The 26,025-nt window shown below is 43.8% G+C and overlaps 3 protein-coding genes and 1 pseudogene across 14 annotated transcripts in view; 2 read left to right on the top strand and 2 right to left on the bottom strand.

Moving 5' to 3' along the window:
• phf20l1 (PHD finger protein 20 like 1) overlaps positions 1-973 on the bottom strand; it is a 78,862-nt gene extending 77,889 nt beyond the window's left edge. For all 7 annotated transcript variants that reach the window (XM_052516327.1, XM_052516328.1, XM_052516330.1 and 4 more), the window contains exon 1: positions 832-973. The gene's annotated coding sequence lies outside the window, so the exon portion shown is untranslated. The remainder of the gene's footprint in view (positions 1-831) is intronic.
• Positions 974-10,993, top strand: LOC118376981 (acyl-CoA dehydrogenase family member 10-like). 4 transcript variants are annotated; one of them, XM_052516336.1, is made up of 13 exons: positions 974-1,097; positions 1,336-1,507; positions 1,905-2,053; positions 2,220-2,414; positions 2,949-3,107; positions 3,340-3,499; positions 3,886-4,012; positions 4,309-4,377; positions 4,517-4,698; positions 4,915-5,065; positions 5,266-5,411; positions 8,938-9,114; positions 9,906-10,993. In XM_052516336.1, exons 2-13 carry the CDS (start codon positions 1,336-1,338, stop codon positions 10,049-10,051), a joined length of 1,833 nt encoding a protein of 610 aa, XP_052372296.1. In that variant the 5' UTR covers positions 974-1,097; the 3' UTR covers positions 10,052-10,993. The 4 variants fall into 4 exon arrangements, with proteins under 4 accessions (XP_052372296.1, XP_052372295.1, XP_052372297.1 ...); XM_052516335.1 differs by having other exon boundaries at positions 3,883-4,012; XM_052516337.1 differs by lacking the exon at positions 9,906-10,993 and having other exon boundaries at positions 8,938-9,128.
• On the bottom strand, positions 10,939-14,082 carry ccdc127a (coiled-coil domain containing 127a). 2 transcript variants are annotated; one of them, XM_052516340.1, is made up of 4 exons: positions 13,967-14,082; positions 13,264-13,396; positions 12,587-12,828; positions 10,939-11,749 (listed from the first exon to the last, which is right to left on the bottom strand). In XM_052516340.1, the coding sequence occupies exons 2-4, from the start codon at positions 13,385-13,387 to the stop codon at positions 11,297-11,299; spliced, it is 819 nt and encodes a 272-aa protein (XP_052372300.1). In that variant the 5' UTR covers positions 13,388-13,396; positions 13,967-14,082; the 3' UTR covers positions 10,939-11,296. The 2 variants fall into 2 exon arrangements, with proteins under 2 accessions (XP_052372300.1, XP_052372299.1); XM_052516339.1 differs by having other exon boundaries at positions 12,575-12,828; positions 13,967-14,081.
• Positions 14,083-14,376: 294 nt separating this feature from the next.
• On the top strand, positions 14,377-25,927 carry LOC118376979 (succinate dehydrogenase [ubiquinone] flavoprotein subunit, mitochondrial-like; annotated as a pseudogene). The gene is made up of 15 exons (XR_008132454.1): positions 14,377-14,436; positions 14,850-14,933; positions 15,269-15,430; positions 15,731-15,874; positions 17,881-18,045; positions 18,413-18,561; positions 18,724-18,848; positions 19,360-19,579; positions 20,805-21,000; positions 21,392-21,563; positions 21,707-21,825; positions 22,609-22,720; positions 23,623-23,753; positions 24,306-24,419; positions 25,098-25,927. The product of XR_008132454.1 is annotated as a succinate dehydrogenase [ubiquinone] flavoprotein subunit, mitochondrial-like (transcript).
• The last annotated feature ends 98 nt before the right edge of the window (positions 25,928-26,025 follow it).

Raw genomic sequence — 26,025 nt, 5'->3', positions numbered from 1 at the left:
GTGCAACTATAAGCAAGTGCAGGGTCGATAATCTATTCTGACTAAAATGACACCGCCACCATACTCACCCAACTGGCACATTCTAGTCATTAAAACATCATGGCACAATCACTCATAACAGTACTAGCTTGTTAATGAATCAACTCGTATGTTGAGATGACCAGCAAACGTCACCACATATTTTCATATTATTCGTTAACTAACTAGCCATCTTAATTTACGTACTAGGATAGTTAGCTAGCCTAATGTACTAAACTAGGTAGCTAGCAGGCTATCGTAGACTAGCTAGCTAAAGTCACACAAGCGGTTGGTTAGCTAGCATGTCGGTTATTAAAAGTGGCAAAAGTCAAGTGATAAAACAAGCGTTTTTATTAACGTTTAATGTCTGAACAAATCGGATATTAATTTGCAACAACACGTTTAGCTAACTGGCCGTTAGTTGTCCATTTACTATGGTACCTAATGCTACAGTAACTAGTTAACTTTGCAATAAGTTAGCTGGCTAACGTTACATTTTTAACTGGGCTAACTAACGTATTACTAGCCAACTAAACGATGGTGATATGACAAGGGCAAAGAAAGTTAAGATGAATATATTAATGAAATCCATGTATTTCACAGATTAAATGGCAATCGAACCACTATTTGGGTTAGCTATTAGCTTGTCCGAAGATAACGCTAACTTGCTAGCAGCAAGCTAATTTGCCAAGCTCTGCAGAATAATAGCTAGCCAAAAAACTGTTAGCCAGCTTCTAGCTATCTGATGTCATACATTCTCATGTATTTTGTGAGTGCATTGTCCTCTTTGGAATGAATTGCAAATTGTTTTACCTTTGCGAACACATTTGGTAAATGATCGTTATTGTTATAAACTCATATCATGAGTACATATCAGTCTTCTTCCCATTCTTCTGCTCAAATATTTGCCCTAAAATAAAATAGAGGACGTAACGACGTAAGCACACGTCATGATCACATGACCTACATTGAAGTACAACATGTCTGCATTGTAAACAGTACTGCAAATATGTCTCTAGAATACAAGACTATCACATAATATTCTGCAATCAACGTTTGCCTGCGTAAGGGCAACACAGGTAAGAGAGACGTTGACAACTATTCGACATTGCCTGACGGTGACAACGTTGAAGTAAGAGGTCAGATTGAAAGAAGGGGGAAACTTTTTTACTGTTTCATGTTTTCAAAGTTAAGATTTTGATCAATTCAAGGAGGTATTTTTGTCAGACACAGGGCAGCAATCTTTACTTGTTTTAGAGTGTTCTCTTTTCCCATGTGACTAACAATCTTTGTACTTTTTTCTTGTGCAAAACCAAGATGATGATGATGATGAAGAAGATGCTGACTGCTGCACGATTCAGGTCTCAGTTGTGGAGTCTGAAGATGCCTAGCCTCTGTCACAGAAGCTTTGCTGACATCTCCAATTACAAAGCTGTCATTTTTGACATGTATGGAGTTCTCATTCCGTCACCTGTCAAATTGGCAACAGGTATGTTATATAGGCCACACAATGTGCCACACAATGTACCACACAAGCCTTGTATAACCCAACATCAAAAATAGGCCATTATGGTAGACCTACTTATTTCCATTCAACTCCTAATGGAGGAAAGGGCCTCAATACATAGGGGTGGCAGGAAGCCTAGTGGTTAGAGCGTTGGAATAGTGACCGAAAGGTTGCAAGATCGAATCCCTAAGCTGACATGGTACACATCTTTAGTTTTGCCCCTGAACAAGGCAGTTAACCCACTGTTCCCCGGTAGGCCGTCATTTAAAATAAGAATTTGTTCTTAACTGACTTGACTAGTTAAATAAAGGTTCAATCAAAATAAACATAGAAGTCAATATAGTGCAACATAATATTCTCGGTCTCTTTTTCTCTCTAGTGTTTGAACAGCAGAACAGTGTTCCTCTGGGCACGCTGGGCAAGGCCATCAGGACAGGTGGGGAGGTGAATGCGTGGAAGAGGTTCATGCGTGGAGAGATTGGGGCTGAGGAGTTTGTGGAGGCCTTCGGCAGGCAGTGCAGTGAGATAGTGAGCTTATGTCTACTACATCACGACTAGCCATGTCTGTCTGTACGTACAGCCTGTACCCTATGGGCCCTGGTTAAAAGTAGTGCACTAAACTAGGGAATAGGGTGCCATTTGATATTCAACCCACATCTTAATTCATTATCTCACTCTGCTGCTCCACCCTCAGGCAGGAAGTCCTGTTCCCATTGGCTCATTCTTGTCTAATCTGACCAGTGGGCCAATGACCAGGCCTCTACCCGTCATGATGGAGGCCATTTTGTGTGCTCGCTCCAGGGGCCTGAAGACTGCAGTCCTCAGCAACAACTTCCTCCAGCTGAACGGTGACCCCTTCCTGCCTCTGGACCACTCTCTCTTCGATGTGGTGATAAAGCATTTTATGTTTACATTGTTTGCGTCCCAAATGGCACCCTAATTCCCTATATAATGGACTACTTTTGTTCAGAGCCCTATGGGATCCCTATAGGCCCTGGTTAAAAGTAGTACACTGCATAGGAATAGGGTGCCATTTGGGACGCAGGCATTATTTAGTAATGATAGTAAAAGTAACACAAATAGTAGCTGTGTAACAGTTCGTAGACAATTCTATGTCAAATTTCAGTGTTTGAGTGCAGAAATGGCATTATGATTACAATTTAGACTTCCTCTCTCTCTCTCTCTCTCTCTCTCTCTCTCTCTCTCTCTCTCTCTCTCTCTCTCTCCCTCTGTCCCCATCCTGCCTCTCACCATCCCTCCTTCCCACCTCTCCCATCTCATTACTCCCCTCTCTCTCCCTCTCCCTCTCCCTCTCTCTCTCTCTCTCTCTCTCCCTCTGTCCCCATCCTGCCTCTCACCATCCCTCTTTCCCACCTTTCCCATCTCATTACTCCTCTCTCTCTCCCCACATCTCTGGTTGTAGATAGTTGAGTCGTGTAGGGAGGGCCTCAGTAAGCCAGACCCTAGGATCTACCACCTGTGCCTGAACAGACTGGGTGTCTCTGCCCATGAGGCTGTGTTTCTGGATGACCTGAAGTTAAACGTTGAGGTAGCTGCCCAGCTAGGGATGCATGCTATCAAGGTGAGTGAGCCGCGTCTCTGCATTCTTAACTCCCCCATACCCATAACACTCTACATTGGAGATGTTGTGGTGTACTGTGCAAGTGACTGCAACCTAGTGAATGATCTCACTGTTTCATTGAGCAGTGTTTCAAGTTCCTCCCCAAGCTTCGTAGTAGTCACCAAACACTGGGGAACATAACCCACAGACTCTGTGACCGAGCCACCGGTGAGTGATAGATATTGTTCTTCAGGTAGGGGACATTGCAGTGTCAGTGAAGGAGCTGGAAGGGGTGCTGGGGATCCCCCTGTCAGGGTTTGTTCCTGGGCCTGGTTCTGCCCCTGGGGCCACAAAGCTCCCTATGGACCAACTCACACAGTACCTGAGGAAGGCTCTCCATCTGTCTGACAAAGGTACATCTATCCATTTCTTTAAAGAAAAAGAACAACTTGCACACTACTCTTGCCAGTATAACTGTAGTTAACAATATTATTTGTCAGAGCTTCGTCAGAACATTTCAAAACTTCTGTCTAGAAATGGATAGAATTGATATTACCTCAGTGTTGTCAGTAGAAAGTCCCGTAGCCTGTAAAGGCACTGGGGGAAGGGAGGACCAGGACATGTATGTTGATCTATGATGTCTGTTTAGAAAGCTCACCTATATGATGGCTACGTCCCAAACAGCACCCTATTCCTAATAAAGGGCCCTTGTCAAAAGAAGTAGGAATAAGAATCCATTCGGGACACACCCAGTGTCTCTATTTACTGTTGATGCTGTCTGTCTCTATATCTGAAGCAGACTCTGTTGCTGTCCAACAACTCAACCCCAGTCAGTCAAACTCCTTATATCACTTGACCACTGGAGGGCGCCATCTCCTCCTGAGGAAACAGCAGAAGACCTCCCGAGCCATGGAGACAGAGTTCAGGTTGGGCTCCTCCAATACACCACCTACCAAGTTGTGGGAATTAGAGGGGTGTGAGATGGAAGTGATCAGCATCTGGATTGGTCATCCGTCTCTTCTATCTAGATCACTGTGTCTGTGTCCCAAACGGCACCATGTTCCCTATATAGTGTACCCTATGGGCCCTGGTCAACAGCAGTGCACTATAGGGGATAGAATGTCATTTGTGACACCATTTGTATCATTAACCTTTTAGTTAATTTCCAGTTGTATGAAGAAACATTGTGTTCTTTCATAACTCTCTTCTCTGTACTCCACAGGTTGTTGAAATCTCTCAGTGGATCCGGCATCCCTGTTCCAGAGATCATTGATCTGTGTGAGGACCCAAGGTGAGAACGCACACTGCCTGACAGACACACACACAGAAACATACATACACTCATGCACGTTACATAGTTCTAGATTAGGTTTTTTTTTTTTATCCCCGTTTGTCTCTGTCTTCTTCCTGTATGTGGTTGTGTTGTCCAGTGTCCTGGGTGCTCCCTTCCTCTTGATGGAGGTCTGTTTAGGGAGGATGTTCAGTGACCCCTCCCTACCAGGCCTGACCCCTGGGGACAGGAGGGCCTTGTACCAAGCCATGCAACACACACTTCGCCAGATCCACTGTCTAGATCCTAGAGCAGTCGGCCTGGAGGACTACGGCGAGCCAGGTAATTCATTTATTTAGCAAAGATTTTTTGTGTCATTCCCTATCTCTCTCTTTCTTTCCTCTCTCTCTCTCTCTCATTCTCTCTCTTTCCTCTCTTTCTTTCACTCTCTCCTCTCTCGTTCTCGCTTTCTTTCACTCTCTCCTCTCTCTCTCTTTCATTCTCTTTCTTTCACTCTCTCCTTCATCTTCTCTCTCTCTCCTTCTTTCTCCTCTGTAGTGGATTACATGGGGCTTCAGGTACAGTGGTGGACTCAGCAGTACAGGGACAGTGAGACTCCGCCCATCCCAGCCATGGAGAGACTCATACAGTGGCTTCCTCTGCACCTCCCCAAACACCAGAGATCTACGCTGATCCATGGAAGCTTCAGGTATAACACACACACAGCATGTACATATTTACATAATCAGCAGTAATATTTGTATTTGAAAAGTCCTGATTTAGGTGTGCATCCCACATGGCACCCTATATAGTGTACTAATCCCATTGATCTGGTCAAAAGTAGTGCACTATGAAGGGAAAACAGCCGTGGTGAAATGAATCCAACCCAAAACCCCCTCTGGTCCGTAGCCTGGAGAACCTTGTGTTCCACCCAGAGAAGCCAGAGGTGGTTGCGGTGATGGACTGGGGCCATTCCAGACTGGGTGACCCTCTAACAGACCTGACCTTCAGCTGTATGGCTCACTGCCTGCCCCAGGACAACCCTCTACTGACAGGTACCATTATACCACCTAACCGTACTACTGCACCCTACCAGGCCCACGGATATAAAACTCAAATGGCACCCTACTCCCATGCGCCTTGGTCAAAAGTAGTGCAGTATATAGGGTGCCATTTGGGATATAACCTAGAAGTAGTATGCATTTACACTGAACCAAAATATAAAAACAACAAAAGTGTTGGTCCCATGTTTCATGAGCTTGAAATAAAAGATCCCAGAAATGTTCCATACGCACAAAAACGTATTTCTCTCAAATTTTGTGCACAACTTTGTTTACATTTCTGTTAGTGAGCATTTCACCTTTGCCAAGATAATCCATCCACCTGACAGGTGTGGCATATCAAGAAGCTGATTAAACAGCATGATCATTACACAGGTGCACCTTGTGCTGGGGACAATAAAAGGCCACTCTAAAATGTGCATGTGGTTATATTATGTCAAAATAATGGTGCAACGCTAATAGATCTAATATTATTTTATAACAAATGTGTTTTCTCCCGCGTTGGATACGGTCGCTGTCTGCAGTTCTGAAACTTAATCTTCAATGCACCATAGAATTGGCACCTTTCCCTATGTTGCTATGTGCATAGTAGCAAAATTAACCATCCTATTGGGATTGAGAACAATTCCTTAAACCATATTCAGATGGGATTAGTTTTACTGGGGGTGGTCAGGTAATGTAATTATGTGCAATTCCATCCAGAATAACCTGCTATTTTTTGGTCCTCTGATAATACCAGTTCCTTGCGAATCGACATCCCTGTGTTTTGAGAGAAATGTCTGAGTTTTACAAGAAAACAATAACTGATTCGATAAATTGAACATAAACTATATACTCTACATGGCCAAAAGTATGTGGACACCTGTTCGTCGAACATCTCATTCCAAAATCATGGCCATTAACATGGAGTTGGTCCACCCTTTGCTGCTAAAACTGCCTCAATTGTTCTGGGAAGGCTTTCCACTAGATGTTGGAACATTGCTGCGGGGACTCCATTCGGCCACAAGAGCATTAGTGTGGTCGGGCGATTAGGCCTGACTCGCAGTTGGCGTTCCAGTTCATCCCAAAGGTGTTCGATGGGGTTGAGGTCAGGGCTCTGTGCAGGCCAGTCAAGTTCTTCGACACCGATCTCGACAAACCATTTCTATATGGACCTTGCTTTGTGCACAGGGGCATTGTCATGCTGAAACAGGAAAGAGCCTTCCCCAAACTGTTGCCACAAAGTTGGAAGCACATAATCATCTAGAATGTAATTGAATGCTGTAGCGTTAAGATTTCCCTTTACTGGAACTTGGGGCCTAGCCCAAACCATGAAAAACAACCATTATTCCTCCTCCACCAATCTTTACAGTTGGCACTATGCATTGGGGCATGTAGCGTTCTCCTGGCATCCGCCAAACCCAGATGGTGCAACGTTATTCATCACTCCAGAGAACGCGTTTCCACTGCTCCAGAGTCCAATGGCAGCGAGCTTTATACCACTTCAACCGACACTTGGCATTGCGCATGGTGATCTTAGGCTTGTGTGTGGCTGCTCGGCCATGGAAACTAATTTCATGAAGCTCCCGACGAACAGTTCTTGTGCTGACGTTACTACCGAGTTCCAAACTGCCTCTGGAAGCGAGTGTTGCAACCGAGGACAGACAATTGTTACGCGCTTCAACACTCGGTGGTCCCGTTCTGTGAGCTTGCGTGGCCTACCACATCGCGGCTGAGCCGTTGTTGATCCTATACATTTCTACTTGACAGCACTTACAGTTGACCAGGGCAGCTCTAGCAGGGCAGAAATGTACTTGAACTGTTGGAAAGGTGCATGCGACTGTTTTTAGTCTGCTGTAATAAAGGCTTTATGTATTTATTTTTTTGCGTTAGAACAGACTCTGGTGTTGTTTACTGTTCCAAATGGTCAGAAAATAATAATATTATTGTAATCTAACAACACCTGTTTGGCACATAATACTCACGCAACGCTTGCTCCTATACATTCCTTTTTCTAGATCTCCAGTAGTCTCCACAACCAAGTCAAATGTCTTCCACAGATCTGACTTCCCCTTTCCCTCCTGAACAACCAGTAAACATTCACCCGTTTCGAGTTTCTTTCTTCACGTCCTCCACATCCATTTTGCAGTCGACATAACTGTGTTCGGAGTTTGTTATAACCAATTTATTAATGTGATTATGATGGGCTATAGGTCAGGCCCTATTGGTCACATGCATGCAATGCTTACTGTTGGGGAATAATCATAATTAGTTGGTAACATAGGTAAGATGTTTTATATTCATCATATGTTTGTATTTATTTTTGTGTTTCACTCTGTCAAGAGAGTATGGGTTGAGGTGAAGAGGGAACATTTTCTTGGCTCCACAAACAAATTAGGGATTTGTCAAGATTAACAGAACTTTTTAGTCAGAATCATCAAGACAAACGAAATGGCTGTAATGATGTGGCAGCTATAAAGGATCTCAGCATGGACAGCGCAATTTAAGACACTTTGCTGTGTTGTGGTGCTCATTAATTAAAGATGGACTGCTGATAACTAACTCTGGGAGGAGATTTGCGAGACAACGTGCTCCAGTCACACAGGCACTCGCTGTATTTTTCTTTTTCCGTTAACACATTGTGACCATGGCTGGGGTCTTTCTTGAGTAATTTGTGTCACGTTCATTTTATATAATCAAACAGTGTGCTTAAAGCATCAGACAAGCTCAGTGCATATGTAGTTGGTTTTATTCACATAGGGTGTGTCTGTCTATATATGGAAAACATTTTGACCAATCGATTGGTCGAAAGAACAGCACTACTCTCAGTTGACCAGTATTTTATTTTAGTTGGGGACAGCCCTAGTATGGACAGGCATAAGCTATGGACAGCTAACTCAATTGCATTTTATCGATGGCCATTTGAATGCACAGAGATACCGTGACGAGATCCTGAGGCCCATTGTAGTGCCATTTAATCCGCTGCAACCACCTCATGATTCAGCATGATAATGCACGACCCCGTGACGCAAGGATCTGTACACAATTCCTGGAAGCTGAAAATGTCCCAGTTCTTCCATGGCCTGCATACTCACCAGACATGTCACCCATTGAGCATGTTTGGGATGCTCTGGATAGACTTGTACGACAGCGTGTTCCTGCCAATATCCAGCAACTTCGCACAGCCATTGAAGAGGAGTAGCACAACATTCCACAGGCCACAATCAACAGCCTGATCAACTCTATGCACTGCATACGGCAAATGGAGGTCACACCAGATACTGACTGGTTTTCTGATTCACGCCTACCTTTAAAAAAAAAAAAAAGGTATTTGTGACCAACAGATGCACATCTGTATTCCCAGTCATGTTAAATTAATAGATTAGGGCCTAATGAACTTATTTAAATGGACTGATTTCCTTTATATGAACTGTAACTCAGTAAAATCTTTGAAATTGTTGCATGTTGCGTTTGATACTTTTGTTCAGTATAGTTGATTCAATATATCAACACAGTGGTGGTTTCATTGTGTTTCCTACAGGTATATCTGACAGGGGCCTAGTCCAGCTGGGTATCCCCACTGTGGAGGAGGTGATGGGGCAGTACTGCAGCTCTATGGGTCTGGAAGAGGGAGTCCCAGACTGGAACTTCTACATGGCCTTTCACCTCTTCTGCCTGGCAGCCAGCCACCAGGGAGAGAGCAAGAGTACCATTGCAGGTACCAGAACATAGACCAGAGTTTAGGATTGTGTCTCAGGCAATATCTTTAAGGAGAATTAATAAAGCTTCGTAAAGGTACATAGTTTGGATCTTATGCTCAGCTATTACTTGGTCCTCTGTAGCTGTTGGAAGAGCATCACTCTTGCAACACCAGGATAGTGGGTTCGATTCCCGGGACCACTCATACATAAAATAATCTATGCATGCATGACTAATTTGCTTTGGATAAACGTGTCTGCTAAATGGCATATATTACTATTACTTAGCTGGCCTAACAAATCTGTCCAGATTATAGTATTACTTAGCTGGCCTAACAGTCTGTCCAGATTATAGTATTACTTAGCTGGCCTAACAAATCTGTCCAGATTATAGTATTACTTAGCTGGCCTAACAAATATGTCCAGATTATAGTATTACTTAGCTGGCCTAACAGTCTGTCCAGATTATAGTATTACTTAGCTGGCCTAACAGTCTGTCCAGATTATATTATTACTTAGCTGGCCTAACAGTCTGTCCAGATTATAGTATTACAGATTATAGTATTACTTAGCTGGCCTAACAGTCTGTCCAGATTATATTATTATTTAGCTGGCCTAACAGTATGTCCAGATTATATTATTACTTAGCTGGCCTAACAGTCTGTCCAGATTATAGTATTACTTAGCTGCCCTAACAGTATGTCCAGATTATATTATTACTTAGCTGGCCTAACAGTCTGTCCAGATGTTAACCTTACATCTGTTTTATGAACACTATGTAGTTGTAGTCTTAACTATCCCTCTTTTACAGGAACAACCGGCTCCGGGAGGTTAGCTGAGCAGGTGGCTGACCTGGCCTGGGACTTTGCCACCAAACAGGGCTTCCGTATCTTCAACGCCATGCCCAGGTCGCCTCATGCAGGCACCTCCCCTTTAAAGGGTCAAGTAGCAGAGTGACCGCTTTGTTGTTTTTCAAATCCTGGATTACTCCCTTTAAAACCTGATTTCAGTAGCAGAGTGACCGCTTTGTTGTTTTTCAAATCCTGGATTACTCCCTTTAAAACCTGATTTCAGTAGCAGAGTGACCGCTTTGTTGTTTTTCAAATCCTGGATTACTCCCTTTAAAACCTGATTTCAGTAGCAGAGTGACCGCTTTGTTGTTTTTCAAATCCTGGATTACTCCCTTTAAAACCTGATTTCAGTAGCTGAAGCGATTGGCGGCATAGAGGAAGTCGTATGTTCTTTGTTGCAGCTTAAGTACACATTACATCACTACATTTATACCCAGGATATTGTTTTTCAACGGGAAAACTGGAGTGGGACTGTACGGGGTGTCTTAGAGAGGATGACTGCCCACCCAACCCAGACTTCCAGAGCTCAGCTGTTCATCCACTATTCCCTCCAGGAGCCAGGAAACGGCATCCTTCCCTGGGCAGGGTCGCCCCTGGCCGTAGATGGACTAAAACTGATAGGGAATTGCTGTGCCTCAGAATATTTTGCACTTGTTTTTCTCTTCCCGGCTTTTTTCTACTAATAACAGCTGTTTCCAAGAAGGCTTTTCTTGCAATAACTGTGGTTGTTTTTTTTCCCCTACAAAACTTCATCTCTGGACGAGAGTGTCCGCTACATGAATAAAATGTAAATGTTTGCTCAGGTCTATTACTTCGATTCAGTTTACATTAGTTCAAACTTTATGGAGCCTGTGGAAGCTATGGTCAGCAATGCTTGTCAGTCCTGGGCTTTACTCAACCAATACCTCTAATTAAATAACCCACACAAAGTATCTAGTCAGAGATGTCAGTATATGACATGGCATTACATTATTGTATGACACAACCACAGTCTGTTATAACTTTGTATATTCTGTCATAATAAAGTATATCACTATTATTTTCTACATGACTGACAACAGCTGTGATGTCCAATGTGAATATACATGATTTTATCAAAAGGAAATATTCCTCTAGAATTCATGATACTGTATCATATCATCCAACATTGGGTTTGGAGTGCAAAGACAAAACTATAGTTGTGAAAATATCCCTGACATTCAATGACAATTCCATTGGCATTTACTGTGTTTCACTAGTTGTCAAGAGTCATAAAATGATGTACAAACGAATTCACCATTTAGTGAAAAAAGAAAACATTTGTGCAGTCAAGAAGACTGTTACTATATACTCAATGTCAACCCTATCAAGGTCACTTGGGGTCATTCTTAACTCCCAGTATTGAGTCCTCTGCCCGTTTATGCGTCTCCATGGTAACCTGCAGCTGCCAATATCTGAGGTAGAGCCACATCAAGCTACCATTCTTCCTCTTGTCCATTCTCTTCACGTTGAGGAGGCGATTGTTGCCTTTGGCACAGTAGCGGTCGTTCTTAAAGATATCCTTCAGGTCTCCCTCCAGATCTGTATCCATTCCCAACGGTTCCTTCACCACCTTGAGGAGCAGGTTCTTCTCCATCTCCAGCCTATGTTCCCTGGGGAGGAGCAGGTTGCAGTAGGCCCCCTGTCTCTCCACAAGGTCCTCCTCCAGGTCCTTCAGCATGGCTGAGGCCCTCTGGTGCCAGTCGCTCTCTCTGGCCAGAGCGTGTTGGAGGACGGCCCCAGCGGCGCCGGATTCTAAAAGCTTCATCTTCTTTTGCTCCAGAGCCTGGCGATTTGAAAATGAAATGTTTAGTAAACACAAGATGATACAAATCTCAACTGTTGCTTCAGGGTTTAGTCTAGTGGTTAGTTACACAGCACTGTGGTTAGAGCGATGGGCCAGTAACCGAAAGGTTGCTGGATTGAATCACTGAGCTGACAAGGTCAAAATCTGTTGCTCTGCCCCTGAACAAGGCAGTTAACCCAGTGTTCCCCGGAGCGCCGAAGACGTGGATGTTTAAGGCAGCCCCCTGCACCTCTCTGATTCAGAGGGTTAAATGCAGAAGACACATTTCAGTTGAAGGCATTCAGTCCCCCTTTCCCCTTTCAGTACACATATATTGGTATACCAGTGTCTGCATGGGTTTGAATCTGACCCATCTTCCTTCTGGAACACATCTCATACCTTTCCTGTCTCTCTTTCACTGTCCCTGTCTGTTCAACTTAAACATCAACAAATAACCTCAGCTTATAACAACTCCATCTTTTAAAAGCAACATTCCCCTCACACCTTCAAGGCCCTCATCAGGCTCCACTAGGAGTTAGAACTAAGTTAAAGATGCATTCTCAAACATTTTGATAATTTCAGCCTGTAGTTTTGAAAGTGTTGCTCATGAGCCAAAAGTGGTCCCTGTTTTTTTGTGTACTACTTAATTTAATTGTGTACTACATCATCCATTTCTTGCGACATGCTACGAATTTTGCCATTTGTATGATATCATATACGAATTTAGAAATATGTGTGATATGTAACAAATCCAATTTGTGCTATATGTTACACATTTGCTGTGCTTAATATCCCGGGGTGCATCTTTAAGTCAAGTCCTCCCACCTCTCGTTCCACCTGTAGCTGTTTGCGTTCCTCCATGACCTGCTGGCTCTGTGAGATGAGGGCCTGGCGGTACCCATGGACCCTCTGCCTCTCCTTCTCCAGCTCCAGCTCCAAGATGGCCGCTGCCCGCCGGTTCTCCGTCAGGGTGTCTCTGTACTTCATCTCAAGGTTGGAGGTCACGGCAGACATGTCCTGGTCGTACCGGGCCTTGACCTTTATGATCTCTGTCTGAGACTCTCTGGTCCAGATCCAGCCTGAGGATGGGAGGTTGTTTGGTTATTATAGGGCGTAGTCCTGACTAGGGCTTAAACCCAGGACCTTGTGGCTGTTGACCAAACACCTTCTCATATAATAACCCACCAACCTCCCCTCCTCAGAAAAGGTGTTGGTTCAACAGTCCCATGTTCAAGCCCCGGTTGGAACTACCCCATCAGAACTACCCAATCACTTTCCTGCAATATTATATGTAGTGATTGTAATAATACTGTTATAATGTTGTAATGACAACCTATTTGGTGTAGGGAAATGCAGTGAAGTCACCACAAAAGAGTATAAGGCTTGTCAGTGTCTGTCAAAGTAAGTACAAGATTGGCCTACAACTTTTGTCTTCAGTTGTATATACACCACCCGTCATGTATAGTGAATGTCCTGTCCTTGTGTAACAGCACTGTACTGTGCAGGCTACTTACGAAAGGCAGCCAGCCCCAGCATTGGCACGAGGAGGGCATAATTCCATTTGTTCCCGTCAGCAGCAGCACCTTCTCGTGGGTCTGGCCCCATGTTCCATCTAGGGGGGTCATTCAAGTTGTTCATGGAGGTGCCCTATTCCAGGGGAGAGTCGAATGTTTATACACGTACCTGTCACCACCGCATACATTGTTTTATCTAGCTAGCTGACTAGCTGTTGTTACATACAACCAACCTGACCATAAGGCATTACCTTGACCTAAAATGAGGAATAGTAATAACGTTAATTATATTTAAATAAATAGCTAGGCAAGTCAACTAGAAAATATTAGCAGTGGAAACGGTTGGTCTTATCTGATATCAAACTCCCTAAACCACAACATTGGCATGCATCCCACATGACGACTGGCACAGCAATGTGGCTAATGGCAGTCTCTCTTTGTTGTCATTGTAACACTTTTAAAAATGTCCATTCTTTGGCCTGAACATGAATAGCTAATTACCACCAACAAAACAAGAGCGGTTTGCTAGCACAGTTGCCACAGCTAACACAACAACACAGCTTTACATGGTGGTTAGCTTGCAGGCTAAACTTATCAACAGCTTACTGAGTTATTGCATTAGTGCACGGCTATTTCAGTCCCAAATAACACATTGCAAAGAAGTACAGTAGATTATTGTTTTTTAAATTGAGCAGGCGCTCACCTTGACAAAATGTGTCTAGGTCAAATAGCTATACATTTGTCCCTGTGCGGATGGGAAAGAGCGATTATACGTTTTTACGCAAGACAATTACAAAGAGACCACTTGTGTTGTACGAGGGTGTTACAGTCGAATATATAGTCTCTATGTCATTACAATATATGTGTAAAGAGAAATTGTTTATTTAAAACTCAACATTTTATCAGTCTTAATTCATTTATTTTATCTAATGTGTGCTGAAATGGATTTAGAACTTGAAGCGTTGTCAAAAGCCTCCCCCCTTGCTTTCAAGACGTTTGAGATGGTTTCTTCCAGTGGGCGGGGCCCCAGGAAGGAATTGATTTTCCCCCAATCAGTATAGATCTGTTCGTTCCTAGACAGTTACTTTGTAGCTATTAGCAGGAAACCTGTGAATAATAAGGATGGCAAGTGTATCCAGAGTCCTGACCAAGAGGATTTTATCAACTAAAGCCGTGAGTTTAATAATTGTTGGATAATGCATTTGTGTAGTCTGTGAAAAGTCAACTTGTGTAACTGCGAGGGGGAGGGAATGCTTCTCTTACAGCTTTCGTAACCAGCAGCAGACACAGCCTTTCATAACAGTCCTCCAGACCAGCCCCTTCGTTACATAACGTTAGCTGTCTGAGAGTCACTTATTGAATATGTTAAAATGTCAAAATGAATATACTGTACTTGCTAAATGACCTATTCATAATGACAGGGATTTTCTTTGGGGGTTTAGAGTGTTTTTCCACCTTGATTTGATTGAATATGTTGCTGGTCCAGTGTGAAATGATGATGCTTTTTGTTTTCTATGTATTTGAGAGTTAATTATATGTCTATGATCTCTACCTATTGATTTATCATGATATCCCCATAATTATAGCTCCCTGCAGCCGCCCGATGTAGCTCCAGGAACATCCACTTCTCCGTCTATGGGAAGAAGGACAACGCCAAAGTGTCAGATGGTGTGAGTTTTACACAAGCAGAACACCCACTGTTTCTTCTTCCTTTTAATGCAAGACACATTTTTAAATAAAGAGACATTCTGGTTATGAAGTCATTTGTATTTACATATTGTATTTACATATTGTATTTACATATTGTATTTACATATTGTATTTACATACAATATGCATCGTTTAATATAATTTTTTTAATGATTCCCTTTTAATTTGTATGATTTGTTCGCAATTTTGTTTGTTACAATGTCATATCAGCCATGTTTTTTTTGTAGTTATCAATATTCACAGGAGGTCCATGTCTGTCTCTGTGTATCCGAGTCAATATGATTCTGATCCTCAGATCTCAACCCAGTACCCCGTAGTGGATCATGAGTTTGATGCGGTGGTGGTCGGGGCTGGGGGAGCAGGTCTGAGAGCTGCTTTTGGTCTGTCTGAGGCTGGCTTCAACACGGCCTGTGTCACCAAGCTGTTCCCCACTAGGTCTCACACTGTGGCAGCACAGGTAGGCCTATGCATATTTATGAGTCTCCCATTGACATCAATGCATCAAGCGATTCGTACCTCATTTAATTTTTTTTCATATTTTACTAGTCGGAGGGAATTGGGGTTTGGCTTGGGAGTAGTTGGGTAGCTTCTCAACAATCAGCTGTAGTTGAAGTGCATGTGAAGAGTAATAACTATCATTACAGTACTATTATGATGAATGAATAGAAATGCACTTGATTCAGTTACCATTCTACATTTGTGTCCTAAATCCATAATGAACTGTTGAATTCATCAGTGTTGATTTTGTCCAATCCAGGGTGGGATCAATGCAGCCCTGGGTAACATGGAGGGAGATGATTGGAGGTGGCACTTCTACGACACAGTGAAGGGATCTGATTGGCTAGGGGACCAGGATGCTATCCACTACATGACAGAGCAGGCCCCAGCTGCCGTGGTGGAGGTGAGAGATAATTAGTGCACTACATTTTGAACATACGGGGCGGCAGGGTAGCCTAGTAGTTAGAGCGTTGGACTAGTAGCCGGAAGGTTGCAAGTTCAAACCCCCGAGCTGACAAGGTACAAATCTGTTGTTCTGCCCCTGAACAGGCAGTTAACCCACTGTTCCTAGGCCGTCATTGAAAATAAGAATTTGTTCTTAACCGACTTGCCTAGTTAAAAAAAAAATAAATAAAAACTATACAGGGTGCAATTTCAGACAGATCCTGGTGTTTTAGTCTGTTTTTCCCCAAAGACATCAAATAAAGTGCAGGAATATATGTAACGTCTGTTTCCAACTCACACTGTCAAAACACGTAGAAACCAGAACACAGCTCACTCTCTAGCTCACACTCTCAAAACACATAGATCCCCCCCTGAACACAGCTCACTCTCTAGCTCACACTCTCAAAACACATAGAAACCAGAACACAGCTCACTCTCTAGCTCACACTCTCAAAACACATAGATCCCCCCTGAACACAGCTCACTCTCTAGCTCACACTCTCAAACACATAGATCCCCCCTGAACACAGCTCACTCTCTAGCTCACACTCTCAAACACATAGATCCCCCTGAACACAGCTCACTCTCTAGCTCACACTCTCAAAACACATAGAAACCAGAACACAGCTCACTCTCTAGCTCACACTCTCAAAACACATAGAAACCCCTGAACACAGCTCACTCTCTAGCTCACACTCTCAAAACACATAGATCCCCCCTGAACACAGCTCACTCTCTAGCTCACACTCTCAAACACATAGATCCCCCTGAACACAGCTCACTCTCTAGCTCACACTCTCAAAACACATAGATCCCCCTGAATGCAGCTCACTCTCTAGCTCAGCTCAAAACACATAGAAACCAAACACAGCATAGATCCCCCAAAACACATAGAAACCAGAACACAGCTCACTCTCTAGCTCACACTCTCAAAACACATAGATCCCAGAACACAGCTCACTCAGCTCACACTCTCAAACACATAGATCCCCCCCTGAACACAGCTCACTCTCTAGCTCACACTCTCAAACACATAGATCCCCCTGAACACAGCTCACTCTCTAGCTCAGCTCAAAACACTCTCAAACACATAGATCCCCCCTGAACACAGCTCACTCTCTAGCTCACACTCTCAAACACAGCTCACTCTCTAGCTCACACTCTCAAAACACATAGATCCCCCCACACTCTCAAACACATAGAACACAGCTCACTCTCTAGCTCACACTCTCAAACACATAGATCCCCCCTGAACACAGCTCACTCTCTAGCTCACACTCTCAAACACATAGATCCCCCCCCTGAACACAGCTCACTCTCTAGCTCACACTCTCAAACTCATAGATCCCCCCCCTGAACACAGCTCACAAACACATAGAAACCAGAACAGCTCACTCTCTAGCTCACACTCTCAAAACACATAGATCCCCCCTGAACACAGCTCACTCTCTAGCTCACACTCTCAAAACACATAGATCCCCCCCTGAATGCAGCTCACTCTCTAGATCCCAGTCACCTGAATTCTGATCACCTGTTCACACACCTGTATGTCATTATCACACACTATTTAGTTCAGTTCTTTGCACCCCATCATTGTGAGAAATTGTTTGTTTTGTCACACTCTTCTATTCGGAGCTCTGTTTTCCCCGTAATTTACTCCTCCCGTGTATGATAGTTTTAGCCTGTCTCACTAATGACGCCTTTTGCCTATCGGATTTCCTGTTGTCAAACTATTGCCTGATCTCCCGGACGACGTTACTAGCCTTTTCCCTGCCTGTACTGTTGCCTTTTTGGACCCCCTGTGTGTGACCTTCTGGCTGCCCCTGGACCCAGCTACCTGTCTCCTCCTGTGGTCCTTTACAATAAACACCTGCTGAGCCCTGCGCTTGAAACCATCTCTGTCTCCCATCATGTTCATGACAATATGGTTGTATCACATTGTTCTTTGTGCCCCACCCCCGCTAGCTGGAGAACTTTGGAATGCCCTTCAGTCGGACAGATGATGGGAAGATCTATCAGAGGGCCTTCGGGGGTCAGAGCCTGAATTTTGGAAAGGGAGGCCAAGCACACCGATGCTGCTGTGTAGCTGACAGGACTGGACACTCCCTTCTTCACACATTGTATGGACGGGTATGTTTAATGTTATGAGACAGTTACCAGACTCACTTTATTAAATATGCCCTCTAGTTTGGTTGGATCATTGACTGATTTTTATTTGACAGTTAAAACACAGTACATTAGATTTGTAAAAACTTGACAGGAATAACACAAAAAGGTAATTGATTTATTTCCATTGTGGTCCCTAAGGTGAATGGCACAAAAACATTTCAAGGCCAATGTGTGGTAGTTGAACAGTAAAAGCTGAAAGCAGAGCTGAGACAAAGGTTTAGTTTGCATTCACAAGTCTGGCTTCAGTCTGAGACCTTGCATACATTTACTGTTATTTATACAACCATGTACCTTTTTGCTTTACAATGTCCCATTAGTTGTTCTCCAGTCCTTAAGGTATGATACCAGCTACTTTGTGGAGTACTTTGCTCTGGACCTGCTGATGGAGGAGGGTGAATGCAGAGGAGTGATCGCTCTCTGTATGGAGGATGGATCCATCCACCGCTTCAGATCCAACAACACTGTCATCGCTACTGGGTGTGTTTGTTCATGTCCCAGAGCCTTTCATATTTCTCATGTCCCTCTGAATGAAGCCCTGAAATGTCATGACAATCGCTTTGAGTCAGCAGGATTAGACATTGCACATGTCTACACCAGTAGCAACCTCCTTATATCCATTATCTCTCTTTGTATGTGTAGTGGTTATGGCCGTACCTACTTCAGCTGTACCTCAGCCCACACCAGCACCGGGGATGGTAACGCCATGGTAACCAGAGCTGGCCTACCATGCCAGGACCTGGAGTTTGTACAGTTCCACCCCACCGGTAAGAACCACAGCCACTAACTATACTGTAACTATACTGTTACTATACTGTACTATACTGTAACTATACTGTGACTAGTAAGAACCACAGCCACTAACTATACTGTAACTAAACAGTAACTATACTGTAACCAGTAAGAACCACAGCCACTAACTATACTGTAACCAGTAAGAACCACAGCCACTAACTATACTGTAACTATACTGTAACTCTACTGTAACCAGTAAGAACCACAGCCACTAACTATACTGTAACTATACTGTAACTATACTGTAACCAGTAAGAACCACAGCCACTAACTATACTGTAACTATACTGTAACTATACTGTAACCAGTAAGAACCACAGCCAGTAACTTACTAACTATACTGAACTTTGTTTTAAGAACCACAGCCAGTAACTGACTGAACTTCACTGTAACTTACGTAAAGTAAGAACCACAGCCAGTCATAGTGTAACTATTTGACCTGAGGTGACACCTGACACCATAGCTGTGATGTAACCCTGTCAGGTATCTATGGTGAACCACAGCCAGCTATACTCATCACTGAGGGTAACCAGTGGAACCACAGCCAGGGATCCTCATCAAACAGTGAAGGAGTAAGAACCACAGCCACTAACTATACTGTAACTATACTGTAACTATACGCTCCCAGTAAGAACCACGCCAAAGATCTGGCCTCCCGGGATGTGGTGTCACGCTCCATGACCATTGAGATCCGTGAGGGAAGGTATGATGATCAACCATACTGAATATTGATTTAATTACATATTTCGCTCCACCAGTAGTATCTGACTCAATCCCTAACCCCACTTAATAGCCGTTCATTCCTGTGAGATGGAAGTAAAAAGATCTGGCCTGGAATTTGAGTGTCACAACTTGAAATTGAGACTAAAATATGATGATCAACCATACTGAATATTGATTTAATTACATATTTCGCTCCACCAGTAGTATCTGACTCAATCCCTAACCCCCTTAATAGCGTTCATTCCTGGAGATGGAAGTAAAAATGTAATTGGAATTTGAGGCCACAACTTGAAATTGGCACTAAAATATATGATTCGACCTTAAAGACTCTCTCTCTCACAGAAAATACACTCTCTCTCACAGAAAATACACTCTCTCTCACAGAAAGACACTCTCTCTCACATAAAGACACTCTCTTTCACAGAAAGACACTCTCTCTCACAGAAAATACACTCTCTCTCACAGAAAGACACTCTCTCACAGAAAGACACTCTCTCTCACAGAAAGACACTCTCTCACAGAAAGACACTCTCTCTCACAGAAAGACACTCTCTCTCACAGAAAGACACTCTCTCTCACAGAAAGACACTCTCTCTCACAGAAAGACACTCTCTCTCACAGAAAGACACTCTCTCTCACAGAAAGACACTCTCTCTCACAGAAAGAACACTCTCTCTCACAGAAAGAACACTCTCTCTCACAGAAAGACACACTCTCTCTCACAGAAAGACACAGAAAGACACTCTCTCTCACAGAAAGACACTCTCTCTCACAGAAAGACACTCTCTCTCACAGAAAGACACTCTCTCTCACAGAAAGACACTCTCTCTCACAGAAAGACACTCTCTCTCACAGAAAGACACTCTCTCTCACAGAAAATACACTCTCTCTCACAGAAAATACACTCTCTCTCACAGAAAGACACTCTCTCTCACAGAAAGACACTCTCTCTCACAGAAAATACACTCTCTCTCACAGAAAAGACACTCTCTCTCACAGAAAGACACTCTCTCACAGAAAGACACTCTCTCACAGAAAGACACTCTCTCACAGAAAGACACTCTCTCACAGAAATACACTCTCTCTCACAGAAATACACTCTCTCTCACAGAAAGACACTCTCTCTCACAGAAAGACACTCTGTCTCACAGAAAGACACTCTCTCACAGAAAGAGTCTCAAAGAAGCCTTTTTTCCCATGTCCAGGGGTTGTGGTCCGGAGAAGGACCATGTGTACCTGCAGTTGCATCACCTGCCCCACCAGCAGCTGGCCACCCGCCTGCCTGGTATCTCTGAGACCGCCATGATCTTCGCTGGGGTTGACGTCACCAAAGAGCCCATCCCTGTCCTGCCCACCGTCCACTACAATATGGGAGGAATCCCCACTAACTATAAGGGACAGGTCGATTATAACACTCTTTACAATTCTCACTGTTAGTTTGGGGGGATTTTCTTGTCTCCGTAAGGGATTGTGATCAAATCAAATCAAATTTATTCATATAGCCCTTCGTACATCAGCTGATATCTCAAAGTGCTGTACAGAAACCCAGCCTAAAACCCCAAACAGCAAACAATGCAGGTGTAAAAGCACGGTGGCTAGGAAAAACTCCCTAGAAAGGCCAAAACCTAGGAAGAAACCTATCACTATGGCTGGGTAAGAGAGATAGATAGATTAGTTAACATTTATTGTCCTTCGAGAAACTTCACGTCAATCAATCAGTCTTACCCAGAACTAGAGAGACATTATTTGACTCAAGACCGACCTGTAACGGTCTTGATCATCGTCCTCTCAGGTCATCACTCATCCAGATGGGGAGGACAAGGTGGTGCCAGGGCTGTATGCCTGTGGTGAGGCTGCCTGTGCCAGTGTCCATGGTGCCAACCGGCTGGGTGCCAACTCCCTGCTGGATCTGGTGGTGTTTGGCAGAGCCTGTGCCCTCACCATCGCTGACACCTGCACTCCAGGTCAGCAGGCTCTTCACATTACGACTGATTGGTTAGATAATTGGTTGATTTCCTAGATTTTTTTAATCAGTCGTGTTAAAAAGCGAATAGCTAATAATGCTTTAATGTACTTGGAGTTTGACTGTCTCTTTTTGACATTCTAGGTGAGAAGCTTTCCCCACTGAAGCCCAGTGCTGGAGAGGAGTCTGTGGCCAACCTGGACAAGATCAGGTTTGCTGACGGGAACACCAGAACCTCTGAGATCAGACTCAACATGCAGAGAGTGAGGAATACATGTTGACTAAAAGGTTTTCTGTTGAAATGTATTGGCATCTGTATCCAGTCTAGTGTATTTAACTAGACAGTGCAGTGGTACACATAGAGCAGGGATCCCCAACCCTGTTCCTGGAGAGATACCCTCCTGTAGGTTTTCATTACAATCCTGTTCCTGGAGAGCCACCCTCCTGTAGGTTAACTCCAGGCCTGTTCCTGGAGAGACACCCTCCTGTAGGTTTTCCCTCCAACCCTAATCTAGCACACCTGATTCTAATAATTAGCTGGTTGATAAGCTGAATCAGGTGAGTTACAACTGGAGTTGGAGTTAACCTACTACAGGAGGGTAACTCTCCAGGAACAGGGTTGGAGTGAAAACCTACAGGAGGGTATCTCTCCAGGAACAGGGTTGGAGTGAAAACCTACAGGAGGGTATCGCTCCAGGAACAGGGTTGGAGTTAAAACCTACAGGAGGGTATCTCTCCAGGAACAGGGTTGGAGTGAAAACCTACAGGAGGGTATCTCTCCAGGAACAGGGTTGGAGTGAAAACCTACAGGAGGGTATCGCTCCAGGAACAGGGTTGTACTGAAAACCTACAGGAGGGTATCTCTCCAGGAACAGGGTTGTAGTGAAAACCTACAGGAGGGTATCTCTCCAGGAACAGGGTTGGAGTTAAAACCTACAGTAGGGTTGGACAGGGAACAGGGTTGGACAGTCCTGACATAGATGTTTCATTTGTCATGTCTGAGCTCTTTAAAACCAATCTTCTTCTCTTTTTGTCTCCGTCTCCAGACGATGCAGACCCATGCAGCAGTGTTCCGTACCGGCGACGTTCTGAAGGAGGGATGTGACAAGATGGACGCCATCTACCAGACCATGGAGGACATCAAGACATTCGACCGTGGTCAGTAGTTTACCTCAAATTAATATTCAGAGTTGATCTCACTTAGATGTGTTGACTTTATGTTGTTATCGTATCTCTTGATTCAGTCGTTTTCAGTGAGATTTAGGACAGATTTACCCATAGCTGCAGGAAGTAGAGGTCCTGAGGCTGCTGCAGCACTTCCTGAAAAATCAGAACAAGAAGAAAACATGTAAAAAATATATTGTTCACAAAAGTAGTGCTCTGGGCCTTTACTAGTCCTGTATTTGCAGACCGATATAAAAAAATCAGCACCCCCTGTCTCCAAAATAATCTCAACAGCTCCACCCCAAAGCTACTGTACTTCCTGCAGCTCTGGTTTTACCAGACCTAGATTAAAACACTTCTCCTGGACTCAGGGTTTTACCAGACCTAGATTAAAACACTTCTCCTGGACTCAGGGTTTTACCAGACCTAGATTAAAACACTTCTCCTGGACTCAGGGTTTTACCAGACCTAGATTAAAACACTTCTCCTGGACTCAGGGTTTTACCAGACCTAGATTAAAACACTTCTCCTGGACTCAGGGTTTTACCAGACCTAGATTAAAACACTTCTCCTGGACTCAGGGTTTTACCAGACCTAGATTAAAACACTTCTCCTGACCTAGATTAAAACACTCTCCTGGGGTTTTACCAGACCTAGATTAAAACACTTCTCCTGGACTCAGGGTTTTACCAGACCTAGATTAAAACACTTCTCCTGGACTCAGGATCACTTACAGGTCACAGGTTTGGTGATTAAAACACTTGGTTGTTTTACTAACTAAAACACTTTTCCTGGACTCAGGGTTTTACCAGACCTATGGTGAACTAGGAAAAACACTTCTCCTGGATCGTTTGGTGTTGGTTGTTCTAACTAATGTTTCCCTCCCGTTCGGTCAGGTATGGTGTGGAACACTGACCTGGTCGAGTCTCTGGAGCTGCAGAACCTGATGCTGAACGCGGTCCAGACTATCCACTCTGCCGAGGCCCGCAAGGAGACCAGGGGAGCACACGCCCGGGAGGACTACAAGGTGAGAGGAGGATGGATTCTCACCTGGTTGAATAAGATGAGGAGAGCACTCTCCAACCAGCCACTCAAATGAAGTGATCTACAACTCAGGGCCTCAAAGCTGCACCACACATCTCCTAATTGTAGCGATACAAGGATTGATTGGCTGGTTGATTTATAGATGAATTGGTTAATTTATTTGTTGAATGTCCGGTTGATTGATTGGTTAATTGATAGGCAGGGGACTTAAATGTGACATTGTGTGTTCCAGGACCGTATAGATGAGCTGGACTACGCCAGGCCTCTGGCAGGACAGGAGAGGAAGCCTTTCGAACAGCATTGGAGACTTAAATGTGACATTGTGTGTTCCAGGACCGTATAGATGAGCTGGACTACGCCAGGCCTCTGGCAGGACAGGAGAGGAAGCCTTTCGAACAGCATTGGAGACTTAAATGTGACATTGTGTGTTCCAGGACCGTATAGATGAGCTGGACTACGCCAGGCCTCTGGCAGGACAGGAGAGGAAGCCTTTCGAACAGCATTGGAGACTTAAATGTGACATTGTGTGTTCCAGGACCGTATAGATGAGCTGGACTACGCCAAGCCTCTGGCAGGACAGGAGAGGAAGCCTTTCGAACAGCATTGGAGAAAACACACCATGTCCACTGTGGATCCTCAGACTGGCGAGGTAAAACAACTACCGCGACTCCTGACTGTGTGTCTGATGGAAACGCATAGGGACAATCTTCCCTGAACACAATCAAGCCTGTCTGGACTAAAAAACATGCTCTTGGTTGAGCATACTGTTTAGTCCAGAAATAGGTTTTTGGATGATCTGGTATTAGGAGACTGATCTGGTATTAGGAGACTGATCTGGTATTAGGAGACTGATCTGGTATTAGGAGACCGATCTGGTATTAGGAGACTGATCTGGTATTAGGAGACTGATCTGGTATTAGGAGACTGATCTGGTATTAGGAGACTGATCTGGTATTAGGAGACTGATCTGGTATTAGGAGACTGATCTGGTATTAGGAGACTGATCTGGTATTAGGAGACCGATCTGGTATTAGGAGACTGATCTGGTATTAGGAGACTGATCTGGTATTAGGAGACTGATCTGGTATTAGGAGACTGATCTGGTATTAGGAGACTGATCTGGTATTAGGAGACTGATCTGGTATTAGGAGACTGATCTGGTATTAGGAGACTGATCTGGTATTAGGAGACTGATCTGGTATTAGGAGACTGATCTGGTATTAGGAGACTGATCTGGTATTAGGAGACCGATCTGGTATTAGGAGACCGATCTGGTATTAGGAGACTGATCTGGTATTAGGAGACTGATCTCTCTGTCATGTTCTAGGTAACTCTGGAGTACCGACCAGTGATTGACACCTCTCTGGACCAGGGGGAATGTTCAGCCGTCCCTCCAGCCATCCGCTCCTATTGAGACAATCTCAACAGGAACACTTATTTATTATTGTCAGTCTGTAGGCTTCCAGCAAAACCCACCTAGGATCCACTTCACTGTGTGACCTTCACTCTGTGTGAGGGAGCACTGTAGATAGGGAATTACTGCTGTCTCACATGCAGTTTGACTTTCAACCCACATATTGTAGTCAACACTGCAAGCAAAGGAATTGTTAAGGTAATATGATTGAAGTTTGTAAATATAGAACTGTTTTCTAATTGTCTGTTGTCATATGAAGTTGTAGAGTAGTTTCCCTATAGGTAGGTAGTTACCTAAATACTCCCATTCTCTGTGGCCTTTATTATCTGCTGATACCATAATATTAGGACTCTGAATGGAATACTGAATTTGAATGTTGTGTAATCGTTGTAGTTCAGAGTGCTGAGACATCCTATTTCACTGTAGACGTCCCTTCAGCGTCATTAACACATCGTCTTTAATGATTATCCTGTCAGGATAAATTAATGTGTAGAACTGGCGTGTGACCAGTTCACTCTGCTTGCTACAGGTTATGCACTTTATGGCAATATTTAAAAATATTCTCAACTATAGATGTCTTTATGCTATTTACTGGTGGAATATAGTGGACATTAAGACAATTTAGGAAGGGGGAAATAAATGAAATACTATGTATGTTACCAATAATTAATTTATATTTGCTTTGTTCTTATGTTCTGTGTATTATTTCAAATGTGTCATTAAACTTTAAATCATTAAATCAACTCTAGACAACTTTTCTTCCCCTATTCATTTGACTATGTCTGACCATTTCATTGATGTCACCTGGCTACCTCAACAGGAACAGTACATGTTCCCCTTC

The sequence above is a fragment of the Oncorhynchus keta genome, unplaced genomic scaffold, assembly GCF_023373465.1.
Source record: "Oncorhynchus keta strain PuntledgeMale-10-30-2019 unplaced genomic scaffold, Oket_V2 Un_scaffold_4321_pilon_pilon, whole genome shotgun sequence".
Lineage (NCBI taxonomy): Eukaryota > Metazoa > Chordata > Actinopteri > Salmoniformes > Salmonidae > Oncorhynchus > Oncorhynchus keta.
The sequence above is the reverse complement of the archived record's forward strand: the minus strand, read 5'-3'. Positions and strand labels throughout refer to the sequence as shown.